Source organism: Sclerotinia sclerotiorum, genomic scaffold, assembly GCF_000146945.2.
Source record: "Sclerotinia sclerotiorum 1980 UF-70 scaffold_27 genomic scaffold, whole genome shotgun sequence".
NCBI lineage: Eukaryota > Fungi > Ascomycota > Leotiomycetes > Helotiales > Sclerotiniaceae > Sclerotinia > Sclerotinia sclerotiorum.
This window is the reverse complement of record NW_001820809.1, coordinates 159055-181829: the sequence shown is the minus strand read 5'-3', so window position 1 is coordinate 181829 and position 22775 is coordinate 159055. Positions and strand designations below refer to the sequence as shown.

Sequence of the window (22775 nt, the reverse complement as noted above, 5' to 3'; positions counted from 1 at the left end):
AAAGAAATCCATCTTGATTATATAGTCCTTCGTGCCTATGGTTAACTAGGAATCGTCGTTCCTGGGAACGAGCGTTCCTGGTTGTTCCTAGGAACGTTCGTTCCTCACCGTTCCATCACATGTTTTATGGTCATGTGACATACTAATCGTTTTGGACGTAACAGAAAGCAGGGGTTTCCGTCACAATTTTAAAATAAAATAAAATAAAATAAAATAAAATAAAATAAAATAAAATAAAATAAAATAAAATAAAATAAAATAAAATAAATAAAATAAAATAAAATAAAATAAAATAAAATAAAATAAAATAAAATAAAATAAAATAAAATATAAAAATATTATAAAAATTATAAAATATATTTATTTTATATATCTAAAAGATCTTGAAAAAACAAACTATAAATATCTAACAAGAATTCAATAATATCAAAATAACACTCCGCTGACCTCCGGGCCAAACTTGTTACGACGGGCTACACAACTACCATCACATGACCAAGACACGTGATCATAAGTGATCAGTAGTGATCATTAAGGATCACTAAGGATCACGGTATAGGTGATCACTGATGATCATGAAGGATCACCAGTGATCATAGAAGTATGAAGGTCTATATAATCAAGATGGATTCCCTTTGTATAACGTGGTTTATCATCGGGTCGCCAATATCACCGGGTCGCCACTTTTTTCACCATTCAACCACTTCAATTTTGTATTATTCAACAACTACTCAATCAATTGATTGAAACTATTAAGAATCTAATAATCTAGGGTCTATTATACTATTTTGACAAGTTCTTGAATTGTGACCAGTTCTCCCACATGTACTACAGCATCGACTAGAAGATGCTTCCTCATTAGAATTCCCCCTCTTTTGACGCTCGTCGCGTTGAATCTGAACATCAACCTCTTGTTGAGATAATATATCAAGAGCCTCTTGTCCAGTAAGCACTCCTCCTTGACGTAATTGAATCTTTTTTGCGCGTCGACGTTTGCTTAATACCTCGTTTGCCTTCCGAAGTGTACGATTTTCTGCACTTAAAAGTGTATTCTCATATACTAATCTCTCTATACCTTTAGTTAGAGCTAGTACAGTTTCGAATATAGATGTAGGAGAGCTTGATTGATGACGAGTTATTCGAGATTTTACTAAAGTTGATTGAGAAAGAGCTTCAATTGGATTGTGAGGTGTTTGAGAGATCCAAGGATCTATATTGAGAGGGGGGGGAATAGGTGTATGAATTCGAATATCTAACTTTGAGAGTACAGCTTCAGGATTAAATGGTATTAATCCAGTTCCTCGAAACCCAGCTTTTATATTCTGAGATGTAATTGATTGTTGATATGTAGCTTTGAAAGCTATAAAGAATTCAATCTTAGAGATATGATTGATATGTGCCTTGATAAATCCATCAATTTGACTACCATACGAGCGTTTCAGAACACTAAAACATCCAACATCGAATGGTTGAGTTAAATGATTAGAATGCGCTGGTAGCTTTATGTATATTATATCATTTGCTTTGCAATATGATTGAAAAGGTATTGATTCATGATTTTCGTGTCCATCCAGCACTAACATTCGATATTTGCCCTTTCTTCGATGAATAGTATGTTTATCGAAATGCTTTAACCATTCTAACCCTGTCTCATTATTCGTCCATCTATTGGAAGTAGGTTTAATAGCCCAATCTGTAGGAAGATCGGTTTCGGTATACCAATTCGAAAGGTGGACTTGTCCTTGAACTATCAGAAATTGTTGACCTCCTGTGATCTTGGCAGCATATGCATGTATATTGCATGATGCATATAAGGAGCAAACAAAACTCAACTTTTAATTTATTCTTTCCTTTTTGGTATACTGTTTGTTTGCTTTCAATATTTTGATTTCAAAGCACTTTAATTCCGAAGGCCGAATACCTAACCTATTCCTTCATTTTTTGAATATATACTCGCAGCTTAACTGCTCAGCTAGAAAATCAATCAATTCAATCTGATGCTCTTTCTAGTCTCAAGAAACCCAACAGAAATGGAGGTATAGTTTCACCCTCTCCATTACCACATATAATTGCTGTAGCCCATTCTCGATTGCCTGGTTGTATTGCCTTGCTTCTGCCATTTCGTTCAGCACTAGTTACAACCATACAGGCAACTATAATCCCCATCATGAAGCCTGTTTCGTCGAAATTGTAGAAATCGCAATCCTGAATACCATATTTCGCTCGTATATTCAATACCATTTGAAACCATTTTTCAATAAGCTTAGGATCTTTGCAGAGAGCTTTTTGAAAGTCATAAACGCGATTAAAACGCATCTTTAATTCCGTATGACGCTTTACGAATCGATGAGCCCAGAGCTTTCCAACCTTCTTTGCCCCTCGCGACTGAAGAATATAATTCGCCATATCTTCCACACCACTCAATTTAGGTGCAAACCCTCTATCATCCATATCAATTATATACTGAAGAAGCACTTTCTCTTCTAATTCGGTTATTTTATGCCCATTTGCTCGAGTTTCCATTTGGTTATTTCGACCGTTGATTCTATCGCGTAGTGTAGATCGAGGTACTGAATAGACTTTCGCAGCTTTCGTAATTGTCAAATTTTTAGACTTTCGAATAGCTTCAATAGCTAAGATGATTCGGGCTTCTTTTGATTGTGTTTCCATGATAATTCATTGAGATATCGCGAATTGAAATTGAAGTGGTTGAATGGTGAAAAAAGTGGCGACCCGGTGATATTGGCGACCCGATGATAAACCACGTTAGAGCTTCGTGCTCAAGATCAAGATCAATCATTTAGTATACTCTACTATTAGTTACGAATTGCATATCATCATTGTCATTACTTAAGTCCCTGCTTGACGCCTAGTTATAAACCACCTCGAGAGCCTAGAGCACTTTCACGTGATCTAGACGGCAACCCTCGTAACAAAACTGTGGAGGCCGACTACCTATATCGAAAATAATTCTTCGAGCGTAGCGAGCTAAAGGGGGTTTGAGGATGTGGGGGCTTGCCCTCTTGATATCAATTTTTTTGATAGAGGGGATACAATATCAGAATATACTCAAGAAAAATTATATTCCTTCATAGGAATTCTTACACTCTATCTATCTACACATAAAAGAAAGAGCAAAAGTTTCCCCAAAAAGACAACGAAACCCTAATATCCTAGCTTCAAACTAGGTATGGAAGGATGGAAAGTTCTTAGAGAACCTTCTAATAGGAATCGAACCAATATCTCCGGAATCAAAATCCGACGTGCTAACCATTACACCATAGAAGGGTTTTCGCGATTGTTGTTGTGGAACAGCCATGTGTTAGAAGATATATTCATGTGGTGGGTGACGGATGAAGAGATTTTTTTTTGGATAGAAGTGGAGTGGGATGGAGCGGGGCGGGGGGAAGCAAGGTCCCATGGAAAAAGAACGGAAAGATTTTGGGGTTTTGTTATGTTGTTTATTATAAATTTGATTGGAATTAATCGGAGATGAGGGTTATTGTGGAGTTGGGTAGGGAATTGATGAATGTTCAAGTAATCTCGATACTGTCCAGTATCGACTAATAATAAGTACCAATGGAGAATTGTTATAAAGGATATGGTCTATGTGGAAAATAAAAAAGAAATCCTTAATAAATTAATAAAGATAAATGATTGAGATTTAAGAGATTTAAGAGATTTAAGAGATTTAAGAGATTTAAGAGATTTAAGAGATTTAAGAGATTTAAGAGATTTAAGAGATTTAAGAGATTTAAGAGATTTAAGAGATTTAAGAGATTTAAGAGATTTAAGAGACTTAAGAGATTTAAGAGATTTAAGAGATTTAAGAGATTTAAGAGATTTAAGAGATTTAAGAGATTTAAGAGATTTAAGAGATTTAAGAGATTTAAGAGATTTAAGAGACTTAAAAGACTACCTAAGAAATCATAGGCATTATTATTATCCATACGAGAATCTCTTGCTGATAAATAGCTTCGTCAAAACCTCTCAAAACTTTCAAGGAGATATATATGAGGTCCTTAACCGCTCTAAAATAATGATTACGACTCTTGAAGCTTACTGAAGCTAGAGTGGTTATATCAGTCCGTAAATTGGCAAAATGTAAATGATTTGTAACAGAAACAGGGAGAGAGGGTTTGTAAACTTTATATCTGGGAAATGATATCAGAACAGAGATATAAGGATTCATGGACTCTGTTGGGTGTGCGATGAAAACCTAAAAGCACTTGCTATAGTAAGACAGTGCAATTTTCCATATGACCGATAAAGAGCTAGGGATAAAAGCATTTTCTTTGTTCTTTCGTGGGTGGAGGTAGTTGAAGATGTATATTTTGTTTGCATAGCTTTTGGGAGTGTTAACTTTCCATCGACTTACAATATATAGTCGAAGGCTTCTCGAATATCTCGGGGATTCAAGCACTGATTGATAGGCACATAAATATTGAGGTGTATTGATTGCCGAAACATAGATGAAATAATCTCCTGGTAGACGAATACCGTTCTGGACAGACTGTCCCTCAGATTATCTAGTAACCTTGCTTAAGGGACGGACCGAGGGCAATACAATCCCGTTCTATCTCCGAAATGTGGGGTAAGCTCATAAAGTCACAGCTATCAAACCCCCACCTTAGATTACCTAGGTAATCACATCATTGATCATTCTCTCCTTCCACTTATCTATGACTCCGTTCTGACAGTTCTCTTCTTAATTAACTTCATAAACCTCAATTCCACGCATGCCAATTCTTCAGAAACAATCTCTAAACCTACGAACCTTCAAATCCCTCCTCAGATATCCATCTCCCGGATTCCTCCTTCCGCACCTCTACAAACGAACCATGTCATCCGCAATGTCCAAACGTCTAGAGGGAAAAACCATTGTTATAACTGGTGCCTCGTCAGGAATTGGTAGAAGTACCGCTTTCGAATTCGCGAGGACTTCTCCTAAAGATTTGAGATTAATTTTAACGGCAAGGAGAATTGATGTTTTGGAAGAGGTAAAGAAGGATATTGAGAAGGAATGTGGTGAGGGTGTGAAGGTTTTGCCTGTGAAATTGGATGTTAGCAAACCTGAGGAGGTGAAAGGGTTTGTTGGTGGATTGCCAGAGGAATGGAGGGAAATTGATATTTTGGTTAATAATGCGTGAGTGCTTTCAAATCTTTAGAGTAGGAAAGAGTACTGGGATGACTACTTCAATGTGAAGGGAAGCTTTTAGAATATTCCTTTGCTCCAAGGTTACTACCCTCAACTTGTTGGTTACAGAGGCTATTTTAGGCACACTATAGGGTTCATCCATTATCATGCATGGCCGGGCTCATATTTTCCTCCTGCTGTTCTGCAAGAGATAAAATACATCTGCTGATGAAAGTTTTAATTCAGTGGTTTAGTCAAAGGCGTAGCCCAAGCTCCATCTATCGCCGAAGAAGATGTCAACATCATGTTCGCAACAAACGTAACTGGTCTCATCAATATGACTCAAGCTATCCTTCCAATTTTCAAAGCACGACCCGATGGTGGAAAAGGCGATATTATAAACATTGGCAGTATTGCAGGAAGAGAACCATACATAGGAGGAAGTATCTATTGTGCGACTAAAGCAGCCATTAGAAGTTTTGGTGATTCACTTAGAAAGGAATTAATTGCTACAAGAATAAGAGTCATTGAGATTGATCCAGGGCAAGTTGAGACGGAATTCAGTGTCGTCAGATTCTATGGTGATAAGAAGAAGGCAGATGCTGTTTATGCTGGATGCGAACCATTGACTCCGGATGATATCGCAGAAATTATTGTTTTTGCAGCTGGAAGAAGAGAGAATGTGGTTATCGCCGATACTTTAGTTTTCCCCAATCATCAGGTATGTTTTGTGATTCTTTTGGTCCGACAAGAACTAATAGGGATATTGGCAGGCTTCTGCCACGGTATTACATAAAAAGTCATGAACTGACAGTTCATAGGCCGGTGCTGGTGGTGCTATGCATAGGAAGATTTGAGATATTCCATTTGTGCGTAGAATATACAAATAGATAAATAGAGGAGAGGATGAGTAGAAATGCGTTGCGCAATACAATAGATATCCTTCCCTTTGGTTTAGGGATTCAGAAACTTTGCCTCATTTTCTTTCATTGTTCGTTCTTCTGGCATGCAATTTTTCCTACGGCACTTTCAAGGAATCTCTGTCTACCCATAACTTACTAGTTGTGATGGTCAAATAGCTAGAAAGAGGGCAATACGTCCGAGATCATTACATTTACATAGTGGGTGCTTGAACGAAGTCTGTCTACAGCATACAGGTAGTCTTCAAGAACATGCGAATTCTACATACATGCCCAATCAGCTATTGGATATGCTTCAGCAATCACATGCGTGGGAGCATAGTTATATCATTCCTCTCTACTTTGAAATAGTACTCAAAGCCCAAGTTTATGTGGGAAGTTCAAATATTGAACTCCTCCGAACAGAGCAAAGGAATTGTTAATTATGTTCCCAATTTTGGTCTTGGTTATTTATTTATCAGGGGTAAGGGCTCGCTTAATTATGGTTCTTGACTTCATTATATCGGTACAGCGAACTAGACAATGGCAGTGATTTCCCATTTGAGATTGGACTACCTATTCAATTTACAAGTATATTTCTCTTTCTTCTCTAAGAAGAAGACTAGTGTGTCTATTTATTTATTCATTCTAACCCTGCACCTATTTCTCGACCCACACTTCCTCGATGTTTTGTAATCCACGGAAGTTCTTATTTGTTTGTGTCATTTCCCAATGAAGTTGACATTATGTCCGCATCTGTATATAGCTTATCAATTTCTCTCGGGTATAGATCAGATATCGGTTGTCGCTGAATAATCCCTTTACCCGATTTCCCCATTGCTTTATTTGGATTAGTGAAGAGGATGTGGATTTAGTAAGTTTTGTATGACGAGGAAATTCTCGGTTTGCCTCTTGAACTATTGGCCACATACGTTCAATTGCCTCCGCTTGTTCCACTGTGGATTGTATTTGAGGGGATATAGTTTAATGAGGTATGCGGTCTGGAGTCTATGAGTAATGATAATGAGTGTAGTTTGTACTTTGGGATAATGTGTAACTTGTTGCTTCTTGCTCACTTGATTACTTTAAATTTTTGGAGGGGATTGTTGAGATGTAGAGTGGAAAATTGGAATGTGCGTCAATACTTGTCAGGATTGGTGCTTGAAGTGAAGAGTAAATACAGGGACAGAAAGAAAGACTTGCCGCCGCTAAAGCGAGAGACAGATTGAGGTGTATGTATACTAGGGATTGTAATGATATCATGATGGAGGAATGCGAGGATGGCGTAGCAGGTTCTTTTTATATTATTTACTTTTAACTTGTCTTCCATATGTAATTATACGCGTGGTACTCCATTGGTAAGTCTTTGATAATGTTTGGATCCCTGTAGTTATAAGGGATGAAGTGTATATATGTAAGGTTGTATGGTCTCGAGTAGTATTGATGTATATATGACAACTAGTATTTTAATACTAGCAACTTTGTATCATAACAAATAATATGCCACGATTAGATAATAGTCATTATCATGGAATCAAACCGAGACAGACTACCCTGTCTAGAATAAATATTAGGTTTTGTATGTATAATATAAATATCATTGATATTTACAATATCTCGATTTTTACTTGTACAATATATAAATATAATATAGCTTTGTAATCCTACTTATATCTGCGAGGTTATATCTTACCAATATTTATATGTTGTATATTATCAAGATTGTATTATTGTGTGAACGAAGTGAATGACTTCAATTCAATTACTACTGTAATAAAGAACTAAGCGAACGCGAAAGAGACTAGCTCTTTTAGTAAGTCTATATAAGACTTACTACTTTCAATATGTAGCTAGCTCTTTAGACAGAATACAATTAGACATACAGGACCTACGTAATCCGTGGGTGCTACGTCTTCCGGTATCCTTCTCGTACTCAACAATTATATCTAAATATGATATGCCAAATTGTTTGGCCGGGAAGGATTATGGTCTGATGATGTTCTCTTGATATAGTATCTGATATATGAACTAGATTTCATTCAATATATATATTTAATAATTCTCAATAAATCTCATCATTCATACCCTTCAATGTTTGATATAGATTTGATAATTGAATCTTTTGGGTGAATTGATACACACTGTCTTGTTGGATAAAGATGGGCGTGGTAAAATAAATACAGCGACTGAGCTCCCAAGCATATCACCAACTACGGCTATGAAATACCAATCATGTTAACCAATCACAATCATAAATGAAACTCTTAGCTTTAGAAGACGAGGGACACTCCACAAGGAAATATCTCATGATTTGGTAGTGATTTCTTCCGAGATAACTTAACTGAGGTTAAGTTGATTGATTTATGGTAAAGAAATAATAAGTCTAGTACCCTACTTTTGGGCCACCCCTAATATAGGCTACCCTTTTATATCCAAAATAACAATTTTTACCTATTAATTATTCAACAATTAATAAATTGAATCAATTGAAATTTTAATTACAAAATGATTATATAATTATAAGTGAATCCTGAAAATTTCAGATTTTTCGCGATTTTATTAGTTGAGATATTTGTGACGGAAACCCCTGCTTTCCTCCCACCCTTATTATATAAGAAACCTCAGGTACATTAACCATGTCCACACATGATACGATTACTCGGGATTAGTATACGATTATGTGACCTGAGGATCAGATCTGGACAAGTACTAGGTATCAATGGTTATCGGTAAAGTAAGATCATTGGAGGGATAAATATGACTTCTTTTTGCCTAGCCATTACGGCTAGGCCATTCATTTGTGTATATATAGAGTAGCTATCCCCATCTACAGGTGCTCTTCACCTGTAGATTCTAAGTTAAATACAATTGCTGGTCTATAAACACCCTTTTGGTCACAAAAATAAATAAATTTCTATAATCAAAATCCTTGATTTAAATATAATTAAACAATATATATTATTAAATAAAATCTAGATTTAATAATTAATTTTTCTAAATGAATTAAGAAAACAAAAAATAAAAATATTATAATCCTATTATCCTAAATTAAGATTACTAGTGTCACGAATCACGGTTTAGATTATGGTAGTATTATGAGTGTCGGTGATTCAGCTGCCGAAAACAGGGGAAATGTGATCTAACCGCGGTTTACGGGGGTTCCTTATCGGCTCCGATAAGGAACCTAGGAATCCTAGGACAAACGATTAGGCAACCACAAGGGTACAGGACAAGTGTCCTGGGAGATCAGGGTGAGCTAGGATAGTATGTGTCTTAGGATAAAACGTCCTAGGATGATAATTATCCTAGGACAATTATCCTAGGAGGAAGTTAAATTATCCTGGGAGACGAATCGTCCCAGGATTAGTATCCTGAGGCAAATAGGGATCACGTGATATGATAGACTCTGCTAGTCAGCTAGCATGGGCTAGCACCAACAAAAGTACTAGCTATGCTAATCAACTAGCATAGCTAGCATTCAGGAAACGTTTAGTATATAATCAGAATAGTTTCATAGAATAAAAGCCTTGTGCTCAACTTAGTTATCAATTAGTTTACCTACATTCTACTTGATCTAGTAACGACTTCATTTCCAAGTGAATACCAGTGATAAAGCCTTAACCCATAACTACCAACTGACGAACCTTAGGCTGCCGCTGCCTCCAGTACAGTATCGTTACAACTAGATTAATCTTATAATTTCTTCTTTTCTTTTCTTTCTCTTCTTTTTCCTCTTTTACAATATATAGATAGATTATATCATATATATATTTATATTCGTTTTAATAAACTATAATTCTTTTTTTGTAAACTCTATTTAATTTATTCAAAGTCAAGTTTAAATTCAGATTCATTTTCAAGTCCATATTCATATTCAAATCCAAATTCAAAGTTCCCTCCTATCCTCAATCTCATCATCATCAAAGAAAAATATCTCCTTTATACACTCTCTAGTATCTACTTCCCACACTTCAAATTACCACTTCAAATTACCACTTACAATTCCCAACCCCGTCTATCTCCACAACCCTCTCACTCAAAATAAAACTACATCCACCCATCCATCCATCCATCACACCCACCCTCTCACCCATCCCATCCATCAAACCCTCCATCCCAAAAACCAAACCGCAAACAGCCAACCCAACAACCACCCAACAAAGATAAAATTTCCCATCTCCCTTTCACCATCGCCTATTCTCATCCTCATCTCTTTCGTCTCTTTCACCTTCCACCTTTCACCCAACTCCCAATTTCCCACCAAAATCCCTCTTTTATCCTTTATCCTCCCCCAATCCCAATCCCAATCCCTAAACCTCAATCCCCAATCCTCCTATTTTCAAACTCTCAATGCATCACTCTCTATCCATCCATTCAACATCCACTCCTCCACTGACTCCCCACTTTCACTCAAAAGAAACAAACAAAAAAAGAAACCAAGAAAGAAAAGACAATAACCCCCCCAAATACCCCTCACAAAGAGCCCTTCAATCTTATAACTCGCGCACTCAATCATCATACCGTGAAAAATGTCAAAGTTTCATTCGAGTCTTACAAGTGAGTACGCTCAGCGAGCGCATGTTCAAGTGTAAAGTGTACAATCAAGCAAGCAAGCACATACGAGCCATCTATCTATCCAACTAGTTCGATAACTCGCGCTCAATAAACGATTTCCTCTATTGCCAAATTTGAAAATCTCACCACCAATCAAATTACTATTACCTCATCCACCCAACCAACCAAAACCCCCTCACTAAACCCCCCTAAGCACCACCAAAATGTCCTGGGACCCCGCAAAAATAGGCCTAGCCCGCAACCGACGAGGCATCGTCCCACCCGCCCCAGCCAACCCCCCCTCCACCCAAAAACCCCCCCAGAAACCCAGCAGAGCAGACACAAACCCCCACGCCGCAACCCATCCATCCCAAGAGACCGATCACCGGGCCGAACGGCCCGGACCCATGTTCGATCCCTTTCTTGGCTGGGAAGGGGGCCAAGCGCCCTGGTCTCAGGAAGCGAATACCAATCCCAATACCAATACCAACACGGCTGCTCTATGGGATCCAGGAGCTGTTGATTTTAATAATCTGCTTAATGAGGGGCCGTATGTAAGTCCTTATGTGAATATACCTGATCAGGATATGGTAGTCGAGGCGGATATTGATCAGTGGGATATTTTTGGGGGGATAGCTGCGATGGGTTCTGTGGTGCAGAGACAGGATAGACCTGAGCGAGCGGTTTTTCCGCAGGGACCTCCACCGACGGCGATACCATTGGGACAGCAATTTGAGAGTGATGCTTGGGATTGGAGAGGGGGAATTCCACCTACGGTTCAGGAACAGAGGGGGAGACCTAGAGAATGGGTTTTACCTAGTCGGCCTCGTGGTACTGCTAGTGATGTTGGTATGAGACCGCAACCGCGTAGTAATCTTGTTGGTATGCATGGACCGAGGAGAGAACAGTCTGCTGAATTTATGCATGAGACGCATACAGTTAGGGCTGAGAATATGTATGCGCCACTTCGCGAACGCGAGCGATGGCAACCACAGCAGTATAATCAACCACAGTATAACCAAGTACAACAGTATAATCAAGCACAACGATATAACCAAGCACAACAATATAACCAAGCACAGCGGTATAATCAGCCACAACAATATAACCAGCCACAACAACAAATTCTAGAACATGTAGAATATGCATATCGAGATTTACACATACCACGAGCACCAAGAGGACCCACATATCAACAACTATATTATCCGCAACCGGGTGGAATACTCGGACGTACCATATGGGAAGAGCAAAATCTGATTCGTCCACCCGGACCACCTAATTGGAAAGATATACGAGGATATGCTCAAGGTGATGAAGGAGGATTTGATCCCAACATCGTTCAACAGCTTGAAAGTGGTGAATTTTCCCCGTATGTAATATCAATAGCTTCGAATATTGAAGCTATTGACGAAGGGCCAAGAAAACCGGGTGAATCAATGACTGCTTGGAGAGCTCGAGTAGTAACTTCGAGGAAAGCCATTGGGATATTAGCAAGTGAGATTCGAGGCCGACCATATTCTTTCCCTACTACAGCAAAAATAGCAGGTGATACACCCGAACAATTTAAAGCTAGATTGGCAGCTAGACGAAAAGTAAAAGCACAATGGGAAAAAGATAAAGAAGTCCATAAGAATAAAATGGATCATACACATAAAAGTTTTGATCCAGAATATGCAACACAATATCGAGCCGAGAAAGCCGCTAGACAATTTGAAAATGCAAAAAGTAGGAAAACTGCTTTGTTAATCGCTAGACGCATTGCAGAGAGGGATAATCTACCAAGACCTACAACACCTGAACTTCCAGAGGACAGTAGTGATGAGGATCTTCCCGCAATGCCGTCTAGAAATAGAGGACCTCTCGCCGGAGCTACTGGACCTAAAACGAAGCGTTGCTTATATTGTAAGCATATGAGAAAGCCATGTACTTTAGTTACAGGATCACCTCGACCTTGTGAGCGCTGTAAAGCACGTGGAATAGTTTGTGAGATTACTCGAGATCTCGAAGATGCAACGTCGACAAAACATGTCTGGAAAAAGCAATCAAAGACGGCAGCTCCTGATATTGATAACGACGAGGAAGATGACGATGACGATGATGAAGATGATGAACCAATTACTGCACAAGAAAAAGCAAGCCTATCCAGAAAGAAAAGAGCCATGTTCAACCAAGGACCAAGAAGAAATCCTCCGAGACAAAGGCGTAGAAGCGTAAGCCCTGGTGCAGATAATCTGCCCAGTAAACAATGTGAGCCTTGTAGAGATCAGTCAAGGCCTTGCGATGGCGAACAACCATGTGGAACATGCAAAATCAATGGTACAGTAGATATGTGCAGTACGGTCTCTCGTTTTTCCAAATATAGGCAACGTGACTATCGAGCGGATTTGGAGACGGCCTTGGATGATGAAGGTAGTCCTGAATGGGATAGGTTAGCTGCGACATCTGCAGAAGCAGATGCAGCAATTCACAATATGGATCTCGGACCGATGATGAATTACAGCTCACAGATGATAATGGAATCAATGGAGACTGGGAATCAAAATCAATTTTTCTTGGATCATGCCACAGCTGATCATCCATCTTTGCAACCATATCGACCAGATCCGAACGGTCCGTCATATAATCGTGTGGCGACAGTTGTGGAACCCGACGCGTCTTTTAACAGTCTCGCGCCTGAGGCCCCTGAATTCTTAGCTGAACCATTTGGAGATGTGGCACATTATGGAGCCATGGCCTTTGGAGACGCAATGGATCTTGATTTTCTTCCTGAAGCAGAACCTGAAAATAGTGTTCAAAGACCAGAATATCCAGAAGTTGGTTTAGAAGGTGTTCTGAGAGGAGTAGAACAACGACAACCCGGACAAGGGATAATGGCCACACTAAGGCGCGATAACGATTCAGATCCAGACCCATCACTTAAGGGAAGGCCTCTATCTGAATACAGACGAGAATGGAAACAAAATTTGAAAGGCATCTTTAAGAACAAAAATTGCGATGAATTAATTGGAATCGACATCTGCTTCAAAGCTCCCGCAAAACATTGCGATTACCTTCAACATGGTATCGAAGGTGGTGATTGGCATACCTGTGTGCCTTGCCACACAGATCAAAATGTTCGAGTAGCTGATGCACAACAAACGCTCATTGAATATACCAAGTTATATTACTGCATCGAATGTGCATCAGAAATGAAACCACGAACATGGAATGCGAGACAAACTACGCGATTCAGGAAAGGATACTGCACTTGCACGTCTCAATTGAGAAAGTCATGGTTATGCAACAATCATCGTGATGATGCTATAAGAGAGGTAACACAGAGAGCGCTCGCTGTGAAGAATTGGATGGTGAGAAGGGATATTTTGAAGTGCAATGGATGTGGTAGTAAAGATCTTGGTCGAGGGACGGAGATGTGGGCATGTTCGTCATGTAGAGACGTTGTATATGCTTAGATAAGATCTATATAACTGATTTGGAGTTTGTACTGGAATGAGAAGTAAAAATTAGCAAGAATTTGAATTATTTACAAATAAGTGTATAAAATGTAGTGGTTCGTGTGATGAATGTGATTGGAGAACTGAAAGTCAAGAGAAGGACAAAAGAAGGTATTCAATCACAGGACCAAACCTTTCTTCACGCGGTAAAGACCTCATCCAGAAAGTCAGCTGCTCATCACTCCCTTCTTACCACTGAATACTTATTTATTCTCCTCTCAAAGAACTGATTTCTCGTTTGCTCGAGAGAACCTTTATCTCTGCTTGAAGTCTCCCATGTAAAATGAAGAAAAGAACACTATATATAGTAATAAACTGAGAAAATCATATAATTTTCCTCTCACCACTCACTTCCTCCCGATATATTTACAGACATACACAAACACAAAAACATCCCCGTAACATTTAAAAAGGAGTATCATTATGAAAAAAAAAGGCCGAACTTAGAATATCTCTCCTCACCACTCTCTCCCTCCCCTTTCACCTAGCACCTTTCACCATTTTCTCGTGCCATTCAAACTTCTAGCACACAATTCTCCACCCACGCATACCTCCACAATCGTCATCAATCTATCCACCCTTTCTCAACCTTCGTATACAAACGAAGAGCCACCACAGCGCTCAGCCGATATGTATAGCAGCAGCAGATACGCCCCAAAATTACTATCATCTTATTTGTGAAAACCCATCCATCCATGCCATCCATCAATATCCATTGTATCCTCAAAGATCCACTAGAACGTACGTCGGTCCGTCCATCCAGCCATCCATCCCCTTTTAGAAATTTCTTTGGTATCTTCCCTTCGCAAATATGAAAATATCTCGTCCCCAAATACCATAATATACGCCCAACATCCACCCAACCTATATCTATAAAACCTCTTCCCTCCTGACCATCGCAAGTGATCCTTTACATGAGAATACAACAACATCCACTCTCCTTCTCACCCTCACTTACTTCCATCTTTCCTTGTGGACCACCGCTATTCGCACCGCTAGCACCACCAGCTGTGTAACCGGCCATTTCCTTATTGTAACGTCTGATTTCGCGGACGATATCATAGAAAGCGTTATCGACATTGATTCTCGATTTCGCCGATGTCTCGATGAATTTGCATCCAAAATCATCTGCTAATTGTTGACCCTCTGTTTCATGAAGTGATTAGTCCAAGTTCTTTATTCTTCATGCTGTGACATGCGGCATCGGATCCGCAAATATCTTTCTCCATTTGATGAATGAATGGAACATACCTTGTTTTGAAACTTGTCTCTCGCCCTCCAAATCACATTTATTACCGACAACGATAATGGGGAAATAATCCTTATCCTTAACCCTCAAGATTTGTTGTTGAAACGTCATGATTTCCTCGAAACTTTGTCTGCTGGTAATACTGTAAACCAGTAAGAAACCTTCTCCCGTGCGCATATATTGTTCTCTCATGGCAGAGTATTCTTCTTGTCCAGCAGTATCGAGTACATCCAGTAAGGCGACTTCTTCATCGATAACACATTGCTTACGATAGGAATCTGAATTGAGGGAAAAGGAAACATGTTAGTCAAGCCACGCGATGATAAGATCAGAAGTGACAGATGAAGAAATGGAAAGCATACCTTCAATAGTAGGATCATACTCATCAACGAAATGGCTTTGAATCAATTGAATCGTCAAACAAGATTTTCCAACGCCTCCTCCACCTACTACCACTAGCTTATATTCTCTCAAAAACTAGAGAAAGAAGCGCAAGTTAGTCAATTGATTCTAGAATCATGAAGCGGTGATGTTGATGATACACAATGAAATAGATGATGGATGCTTACCTTTGAAGCCATCTTTAATGATTAATATGGAATGTGTGTCGTTACCCTCAAGTTAAGCCCCCTTGAAAGAAAAGCTTCGAATGCTTATCGAAGTCGAAAGGTTAGGTGAAAGTTTAGGTGTGGAAGTATAGATTGCGCGACAAGGTGCCGTCCCTGTAAGAAGATGATTGATTGTTTTGGAGGTAAGGTAAGGTTGATAAGAGTTTCGAAAGAAATCGAGAAGTTGATGGCTCGATAATGAATAGGATGGTGAATCTTAGGTAAGAGAAGATTAACCCAAGAACTAATGGTTTCTTGTTGTTTGGGATGGAAAGTTATCGATTATCGATTATCAAAGTTATTTTATTAATAACTGTAATGATATCGCAGATGAAAAGGTTGAAAGGTTGAAAGGTTGAAGGGTGGAAAGGTGGAAAATGTGGAAAGGTCGAAAGGTCGAAAGGTGGAAAAGGTTGAAGGTTGAAAGATGAAAAGATGAAACAACAATTGATGTTTTGCTGAATTTGGAGAAATTGATAAAAAAAAGATAATTAATAAACCGGCGACGGAACGGAAGATAATTGAAAGAAATTGTACAGGTCCGTTATGGATTTTGGTAACAGGTGAAAAGTACAGGCGAATTCGGGGAGTGGGAGTGAATAAATTGGAAATAATTTCTCTTCCTTTCCTCTCCTTAATTATCAAATTTCGTTTCTCTCTTTACCCTCTTTTTCCTATCTCTAACTTTCTCTCTCTCTCTCTTTTCTCTTCTTCTCTTCACTCAATGCAATGTTAACTCCTTTCCACTTCTTCAGATCAGACCAGTCTGAATTTCCGTGAGTTCAAGAGTTGACGAGTGAAATGATAGTGTCTTTTCGATAAGACACGGATATTATGGTAATTATACGAAAAAGAATGTTGACGTTAGATGTTAGATGTTAGATGAGGTAGAGATGATCGCTCGGACAAAGAAATCTTGATCCTTTCTTCTGATTCTCTTAATGAATGTAGGATAAAATGATACTGCTAAGATATGTGCACAGAAGAGGATCGAGCTTTTTGGCTTCCTGTTTCCTTTCCCACGGATAATTGATGTGAAGCTTGATATAAGAACAAGGTGGAGGTCAAGTAAATAATGTAATGTAAGGAATGAAATGATGTGAGTCGTGTGGGTTTGGAGTGAGCAGGAGTAGTTTGATAGAATTCTACTACTGAACACTTTCACGGGGATGAGTGGTGGACCAAAGTACAGGTTACAAGTTTGAATGGAACAAATGAGAATAGAATTGTGAAAGATTCCAGATGTTATTTCCGTTATAGAACCTAAAGAGGATAGAAAGAGGTAGGGGTGAATCGTAGAATCGGTGATTACAATTTTAAGATAGGGATGGGGGAGTGGGGATGGGATTAGAAAGGGAAGTGAGGTGAAGTTGAAGTGAAGTGTGAAGCTGTAAAAAAGGTACAGACAGAGTGATGTTCAGGTTCAAGTTCAGTCAGGTTACAAGCTTAATGCAAGTTGTAAATAGATGCAGATTATTCTCCAGAGAAAGTTTAACGCGGGAAGTCCTTCCAACCAGGGCCAGCCGGCTTGAGCCAGGAGGACGGAGTAAAAGTAGCAAAATGGAGACACGGTGAACAGACCTCACAAATGCTAAGAGGCTAACAATGCCTAACATGAAGAAAGGCTCCAACTATTCGATATGAGAGCTTGTAAGTAAAAGGATAACTGGGGCCGCGCAGTTGCGAAAGGAAAAGAACGTCCATCGAGGTGCATAACCGAAATCGCCAATGGGGGTGTAGAGCACCAGTTCATCAAGTGAGAATGCTTACCGGTTACTTTGAAAGTGGAGATTTGGGATATAGCTGATGATATGGATATTGAATTATTTGATCCGAATAATCCAATTTGGAAATGATAAATGAATTATTCTGTTGTTGTACTTTGTACTTTATGGCTTATTAGTCGTTGTTGTCATTCACACCGTGTATAAATATACTAGTACTTTATTGGTTGATACACCAGATATTCAATCACTCCTGAAAGACAATACACTTCAGCTACTTGATACAAACCCTTTGAACGCAATAATATATAAAGTTATAATCATCATCATCATCATCATCGTCGAATTCAAAGCACCAACTTACATCTATCTAATCCACTCATCAATATCAAATTTACCAACATCTGACATCACCATCTGCAATCCATCCATCCATCCATCATCATCATCATCATCATCACCCAACTCCCAATCCCAAAATCCAAACCATTCCCCATTCACACCCGGTGTAAGAACCCATTATCATAGCACCACCTCCACCACCACAACGCTTACCTAACACAACCCCATCCAGACCCGGTCAGCACAAAAGGCGGTCGGTCAATCGGTCAGTCGGTCAGTGGCTGAAATCCCACGAGGTGAGGAGGAACTCAAGACGCACACAATTAGCTCACTCCGTACATACATACGCACGTAATATCACCATGAGGAGTCTTTTGAGGATACAGAAATAAGGTGAAACCTACGCCGCAACGTGGGACTTATAAGATGCAATTCCATCTGAGCGCCCCGTGGCAAATGTATGTACGTCTTATTTTTGTTTGCGTTGTGCGCTGGATGGATGATACGTAGGGAGGAGCTGACAACATCATTGTTACCGTGCCACTTGTGGAGCATTTTATTCTGAGCAAACAGATCTCAATCCATAAATATTTTCACAAACACAAACACAAAATTTCTAATCATCCAATTACAATATAAATATAAATATACTAGAAATACTTCATACATTTAAACACCCATCTAGCCATATCATATCATATTATATCATACATCCATAATTCCATCCACACATCAAACCACCAAATTTCCTTCTAGAAGCTAACATCGAAGCTATCATTGAAGCCCACTAAACAATCGAACAATTAACATTCCAAAAACCTACGGAGTAATTAATAATCATCACTCTAGAAATCATTCCACACCTGCCTAGTAATGATTAAAGTAATATAAATAAAAAATTGATGAGCGAGAATTGAGACATGCTCATTTCTATATAGTGGTACCACTGTACTTGAGAGGTAAGAAGTAAACATATTATGCTTATAAAGTATCTGGGTATCTAGATATTTTTATGATGAATGATATCTATTCATTTGGTGGTTTGGTTCTGGTTGGTATTTAGATGATGATGATAAAGTTGATGCTATATTACTACACTATATTACTATAAAGGATGTCAATTGTAAGCATTAATTAATTAGTCAAATAAAGATATCTTATGAATATGAGTATCTAGATAGACTTTTCTATATGATTCGCTATAGGACTACTATCCCCAATTCTAAAATGATATCTCCTCTCCCTCCCTTTCCTTCCAGGTCATCCACCTTCCTCCACCTCTACCTCCACCTCCATCATCACCTTGACCTACACAACAACACCCCATTCCCTTTCCAAGCATGAGATCAACAAGAATCTAAATCATCACACACACACACACACACACACACACACACACACACATATATATATACCATCTCATCAAAGCCAGAAGGAAAACTTCTTCCCCTCCCCCTCCTCTCTCAAAATTCCCATTCTACCTACCTAATTACTATAAAATGAATAATACCGGTGGGTAGATAGGTATATCTCCCATCTCTCGTCAACCATCCACCAGTACCCATCTAGACAATCCAAGTACAATATCTAATAAAAGAACCGAGACATACTTTATAAATTTCATATTTCATCAACCAAACCAGATCAGATCAGATCCATCCATACCTCATCCAATAAAATCCACATATATACATACATCTCCATCACTATATCACATCATCTCAACTCAACTCAACTCAACTCAACTCAACTCAACTCAACTCAACTCAACTCAACTCAACTCAACTCAACTCAACTCAACTCAACTCAACTATCAACTAAGCACTTAAGCAAATAAACCTCCAATACCATCTCAAATCAGCAATCTACAATCTCATTTCACTTTTCCACCACGGAATCTTTCATCATCTTCATCTCCATCTCCATCTTCTAGAAGGAATTTTAATCTCCGATTTTTCATCACAGTCACAATCACAATCACAATCACAATCACAATCACAATCACAATCACAATCACAATCACAATCACAATCACAATCACAATCACAATCACAATAATAACTACCTAGTCACAAGTACTTATGCCAGTGCCACCCATCACAATCACACATTTATACTCAATCACCAATCAATCAATCAAACGATCAATCATCAATCATCAATCATCAATCATCAATCATCCAATCATCAATCATCAATCATCATCATCAATCATCAATCATCAATCATCAATCATCACCTAAGAAATAATCCCTCCCAGTCCCATATATAACCCATAACTCAAAATATCCCCCCTTCTAGGACCTAAAATCACATATCCATCCATCCATCCATATATCCATACACCCATCTATAATCAATACCGAGTAATCAATCAATCAATCAAATCAGAATATCAGACGAACAATCTACTACTGTATCACACCTTGTTCACCAGTCAGTTCATCACTTGATACCTACCTACCTAGGTACCTAATCATAGGTTGGTTCTATTCTCTAGGTAAGATCTTACTAGTAGATAGGTAGCTTAAATCACAACTTTAGAATTTCACAATACCTACCAACCAATCCAAACCAGTATTATAAAAATCCGCTAATTATATCCCTAATTATATCCCTAATTAATCCCCAATTAACCCCTAATCCAAATATCTATACCTACCTACCCTACCTATCTATATATGCCTAAAAGCTCAAACCTAAAACCCAAAATTATCAAAAGCATTCATCTCATACACAACCGATTAACGTACATATATACAATACCTACCTACCTACCTACCTATGCATCTATTAATTTCCAAGAACTCTAAGATGAGATGAGAATCATGAGATGAGATATTCACAAAAATGAATCAGTATAAGATTAAAAACAGGTTTAAGTCATCAAGCCCAACCGTTTTTTCCTTCCCCTGAATTTCGACCGAAGATGAGGTAGATGATGCGATGCATGGGTGAGATTTTAAACTATTTATTTATTTAGGTACTACCTACTAGGTACTTTACTTTACATTTATTTTTGTTTGGTTCCGAGCTCAGGGGTTTTTATTAAATCTTAACGGTGTTAAATAATGCAATCTTTTGATTCTTTTTGACAGCGCTTGTGTCGTATTGTATCGTATCGGTCGGTTACCTTATCCTAAAAGACTCTGGTGGAATCTTGACAGGTGAGGGGAATCAAAATATATTCTTCTTATTGAGATGTTCTGGAAGATGTTAGGAAATGTTAAGAGGATGGAAATAATTGGGGAATATCGTACACCTTATGTTCGCCTTCCACATCATCTTCTCCTTCTATCAATACACGATGACCATCAACATTCTTTGTCACTTCGGGAATTAAACTCTCCAAGTATTCCTGATCCCTATTTCATTGTCAGTGATGTCCATTGAAGCTAGTGAGTGTTATTTACCTTCCAACTAAAGTAACGGTATTATGTGCCTTTCCCCACCTTGGATAACTTCCAACCTTGACACCTTTTGGTTCTACTTTAGCAGCTAGTTCTGTAAGATATGGTGCCACTGCACTCTCTGACATGGGAGTAGAAATCATAATTCTACAAATTCCCTTGCCTTCAGGATCTGTCAACCGAGGGAGAAGATATGGTTTTAACCCCTCCAATAACCTCTCGAATAGTCTTGGAACACCGGGTAAAATATGTATATTGCCATTGATACAAGCGACTGGAACCCAAAGATCTTCACATGGGAATATAACTTGCTTTGATAAATCTCGAGATTCATCTAATGGTAATTCAACCATTCGAAGTTTGGCTTTCTTTGCCGGAGAATCTTCATCCCAGTTGAAGTTTGGTTGAGATGGGTGGGGCTTGGACAACCTCTTCATTCTTTCATAAGCTTCTTGATGCAGCTTCAATTTGAGTCCAAATGCTTTTCCAATGGATTGATAGGTAATGTCATCATGTCTAATCCTGTTAGTCGGGGTATGTCTTGGGATTCGAAACGTACGTTGGACCAATTCCACCAGAGGTGACTATAAAATCATAGTTGCTGGACATGCGTCTGACAGCTTCAATGATTTCATCTTCATCATCTGCAATAACTTCAACACGCTTTAAGTTCTATTCGAAAGTCAAAATCAGGAGTCCTCCCTAAGTTTGCCTTGGATATCCTACTATTCCATGCTTGAAGCAGAATTTTGCCAAAAATGCCGAGTTTGTCTGCCATTACCGTCAATATTTAATTTTCCTCCTTCATATATTTCGAACCTACATCGACAGTCTGCACAACACCAAAAATTAGCCATTATATCTTTTACAATCTCCAACCGCATACATGATTGAATAACAGACCTTTCCCCCGAGTACTTCATCACCAATGATCAAACATGCCGCTGTATGAATTGTTCTCGAGTTACGCTCGTCGGCAGATGATGATGTCATGACTTTAATCGAAAAGGTAGAAACGGCAGCAGATTTATGGGCGTAATTTGGCAAGGGACGAGAAAGATGTCTTGCTAATTGTGAGAAACGAGAGAACATCGATGATAGAATTAATAAGAAGAGGAAGTCTTCTTTAAGAATGTGTAAATGGCGCAATGTATAATGTATGAAGTGGGGTGAGTGTCTAGTGACTGATTGATTGAATGGAACTCAGAGAAGATGGCCGTGATTTGGCGGGGTTATTCGCGTGTTATCCGCAGATTTTGGAGGGGACGCGATTGCATGGTATGGTATGGCATGGCATGGCATTGCATGTTCAATGCTTTTTTCATCATCATATGTCAGGACTGCTGTGTCAGGAC

The 22775-nt window shown here is 38.7% G+C and overlaps 9 protein-coding genes and 1 non-coding gene across 10 annotated transcripts; 4 read left to right on the top strand and 6 right to left on the bottom strand.

Annotated features, from left to right (window-relative positions):
* Positions 1 to 1989: 1989 nt before the first annotated feature.
* Positions 1990 to 2523, bottom strand: SS1G_13807 (hypothetical protein; the record flags this gene model as incomplete). Its single annotated transcript, XM_001585189.1, has 1 exon — positions 1990 to 2523. The coding sequence occupies one exon, from the start codon at positions 2521 to 2523 to the stop codon at positions 1990 to 1992; it is 534 nt and encodes a 177-aa protein (XP_001585239.1).
* Positions 2524 to 3216: 693 nt separating this feature from the next.
* SS1G_14615 lies at positions 3217 to 3288 on the bottom strand. Its single transcript has one exon. It is a non-coding gene; the product is annotated as a tRNA-Gln (tRNA).
* A 204-nt stretch (positions 3289 to 3492) lies between these two features.
* On the top strand, positions 3493 to 4066 carry SS1G_13806 (predicted protein; the record flags this gene model as incomplete). The annotated part of the gene is made up of 2 exons (XM_001585188.1): positions 3493 to 3514; positions 3663 to 4066. The coding sequence occupies 2 exons, from the start codon at positions 3493 to 3495 to the stop codon at positions 4064 to 4066; spliced, it is 426 nt and encodes a 141-aa protein (XP_001585238.1).
* Positions 4067 to 4853: 787 nt separating this feature from the next.
* On the top strand, positions 4854 to 5994 carry SS1G_13805 (conserved hypothetical protein; the record flags this gene model as incomplete). The annotated part of the gene is made up of 3 exons (XM_001585187.1): positions 4854 to 5146; positions 5384 to 5858; positions 5959 to 5994. 3 exons carry the CDS (start codon positions 4854 to 4856, stop codon positions 5992 to 5994), a joined length of 804 nt encoding a protein of 267 aa, XP_001585237.1.
* A 786-nt stretch (positions 5995 to 6780) lies between these two features.
* SS1G_13804 (predicted protein) lies at positions 6781 to 7299 on the bottom strand (the record flags this gene model as incomplete). The annotated part of the gene is made up of 3 exons (XM_001585186.1): positions 6781 to 6876; positions 6969 to 7111; positions 7236 to 7299. 3 exons carry the CDS (start codon positions 7297 to 7299, stop codon positions 6781 to 6783), a joined length of 303 nt encoding a protein of 100 aa, XP_001585236.1.
* A 237-nt stretch (positions 7300 to 7536) lies between these two features.
* On the top strand, positions 7537 to 8044 carry SS1G_13803 (predicted protein; the record flags this gene model as incomplete). Its single annotated transcript, XM_001585185.1, has 2 exons — positions 7537 to 7615; positions 7887 to 8044. 2 exons carry the CDS (start codon positions 7537 to 7539, stop codon positions 8042 to 8044), a joined length of 237 nt encoding a protein of 78 aa, XP_001585235.1.
* A 2770-nt stretch (positions 8045 to 10814) lies between these two features.
* Positions 10815 to 14045, top strand: SS1G_13802 (predicted protein; the record flags this gene model as incomplete). Its single annotated transcript, XM_001585184.1, has 1 exon — positions 10815 to 14045. One exon carries the CDS (start codon positions 10815 to 10817, stop codon positions 14043 to 14045), a length of 3231 nt encoding a protein of 1076 aa, XP_001585234.1.
* Positions 14046 to 14997: 952 nt separating this feature from the next.
* SS1G_13801 (hypothetical protein) lies at positions 14998 to 15917 on the bottom strand (the record flags this gene model as incomplete). The annotated part of the gene is made up of 4 exons (XM_001585183.1): positions 14998 to 15233; positions 15339 to 15614; positions 15699 to 15813; positions 15906 to 15917. The coding sequence occupies 4 exons, from the start codon at positions 15915 to 15917 to the stop codon at positions 14998 to 15000; spliced, it is 639 nt and encodes a 212-aa protein (XP_001585233.1).
* A 2208-nt stretch (positions 15918 to 18125) lies between these two features.
* Positions 18126 to 18374, bottom strand: SS1G_13800 (predicted protein; the record flags this gene model as incomplete). The annotated part of the gene is made up of 2 exons (XM_001585182.1): positions 18126 to 18223; positions 18362 to 18374. 2 exons carry the CDS (start codon positions 18372 to 18374, stop codon positions 18126 to 18128), a joined length of 111 nt encoding a protein of 36 aa, XP_001585232.1.
* Positions 18375 to 21203: 2829 nt separating this feature from the next.
* SS1G_13799 (hypothetical protein) lies at positions 21204 to 22512 on the bottom strand (the record flags this gene model as incomplete). The annotated part of the gene is made up of 5 exons (XM_001585181.1): positions 21204 to 21216; positions 21271 to 21375; positions 21424 to 21936; positions 21980 to 22092; positions 22324 to 22512. 5 exons carry the CDS (start codon positions 22510 to 22512, stop codon positions 21204 to 21206), a joined length of 933 nt encoding a protein of 310 aa, XP_001585231.1.
* Positions 22513 to 22775: the final 263 nt, after the last annotated feature.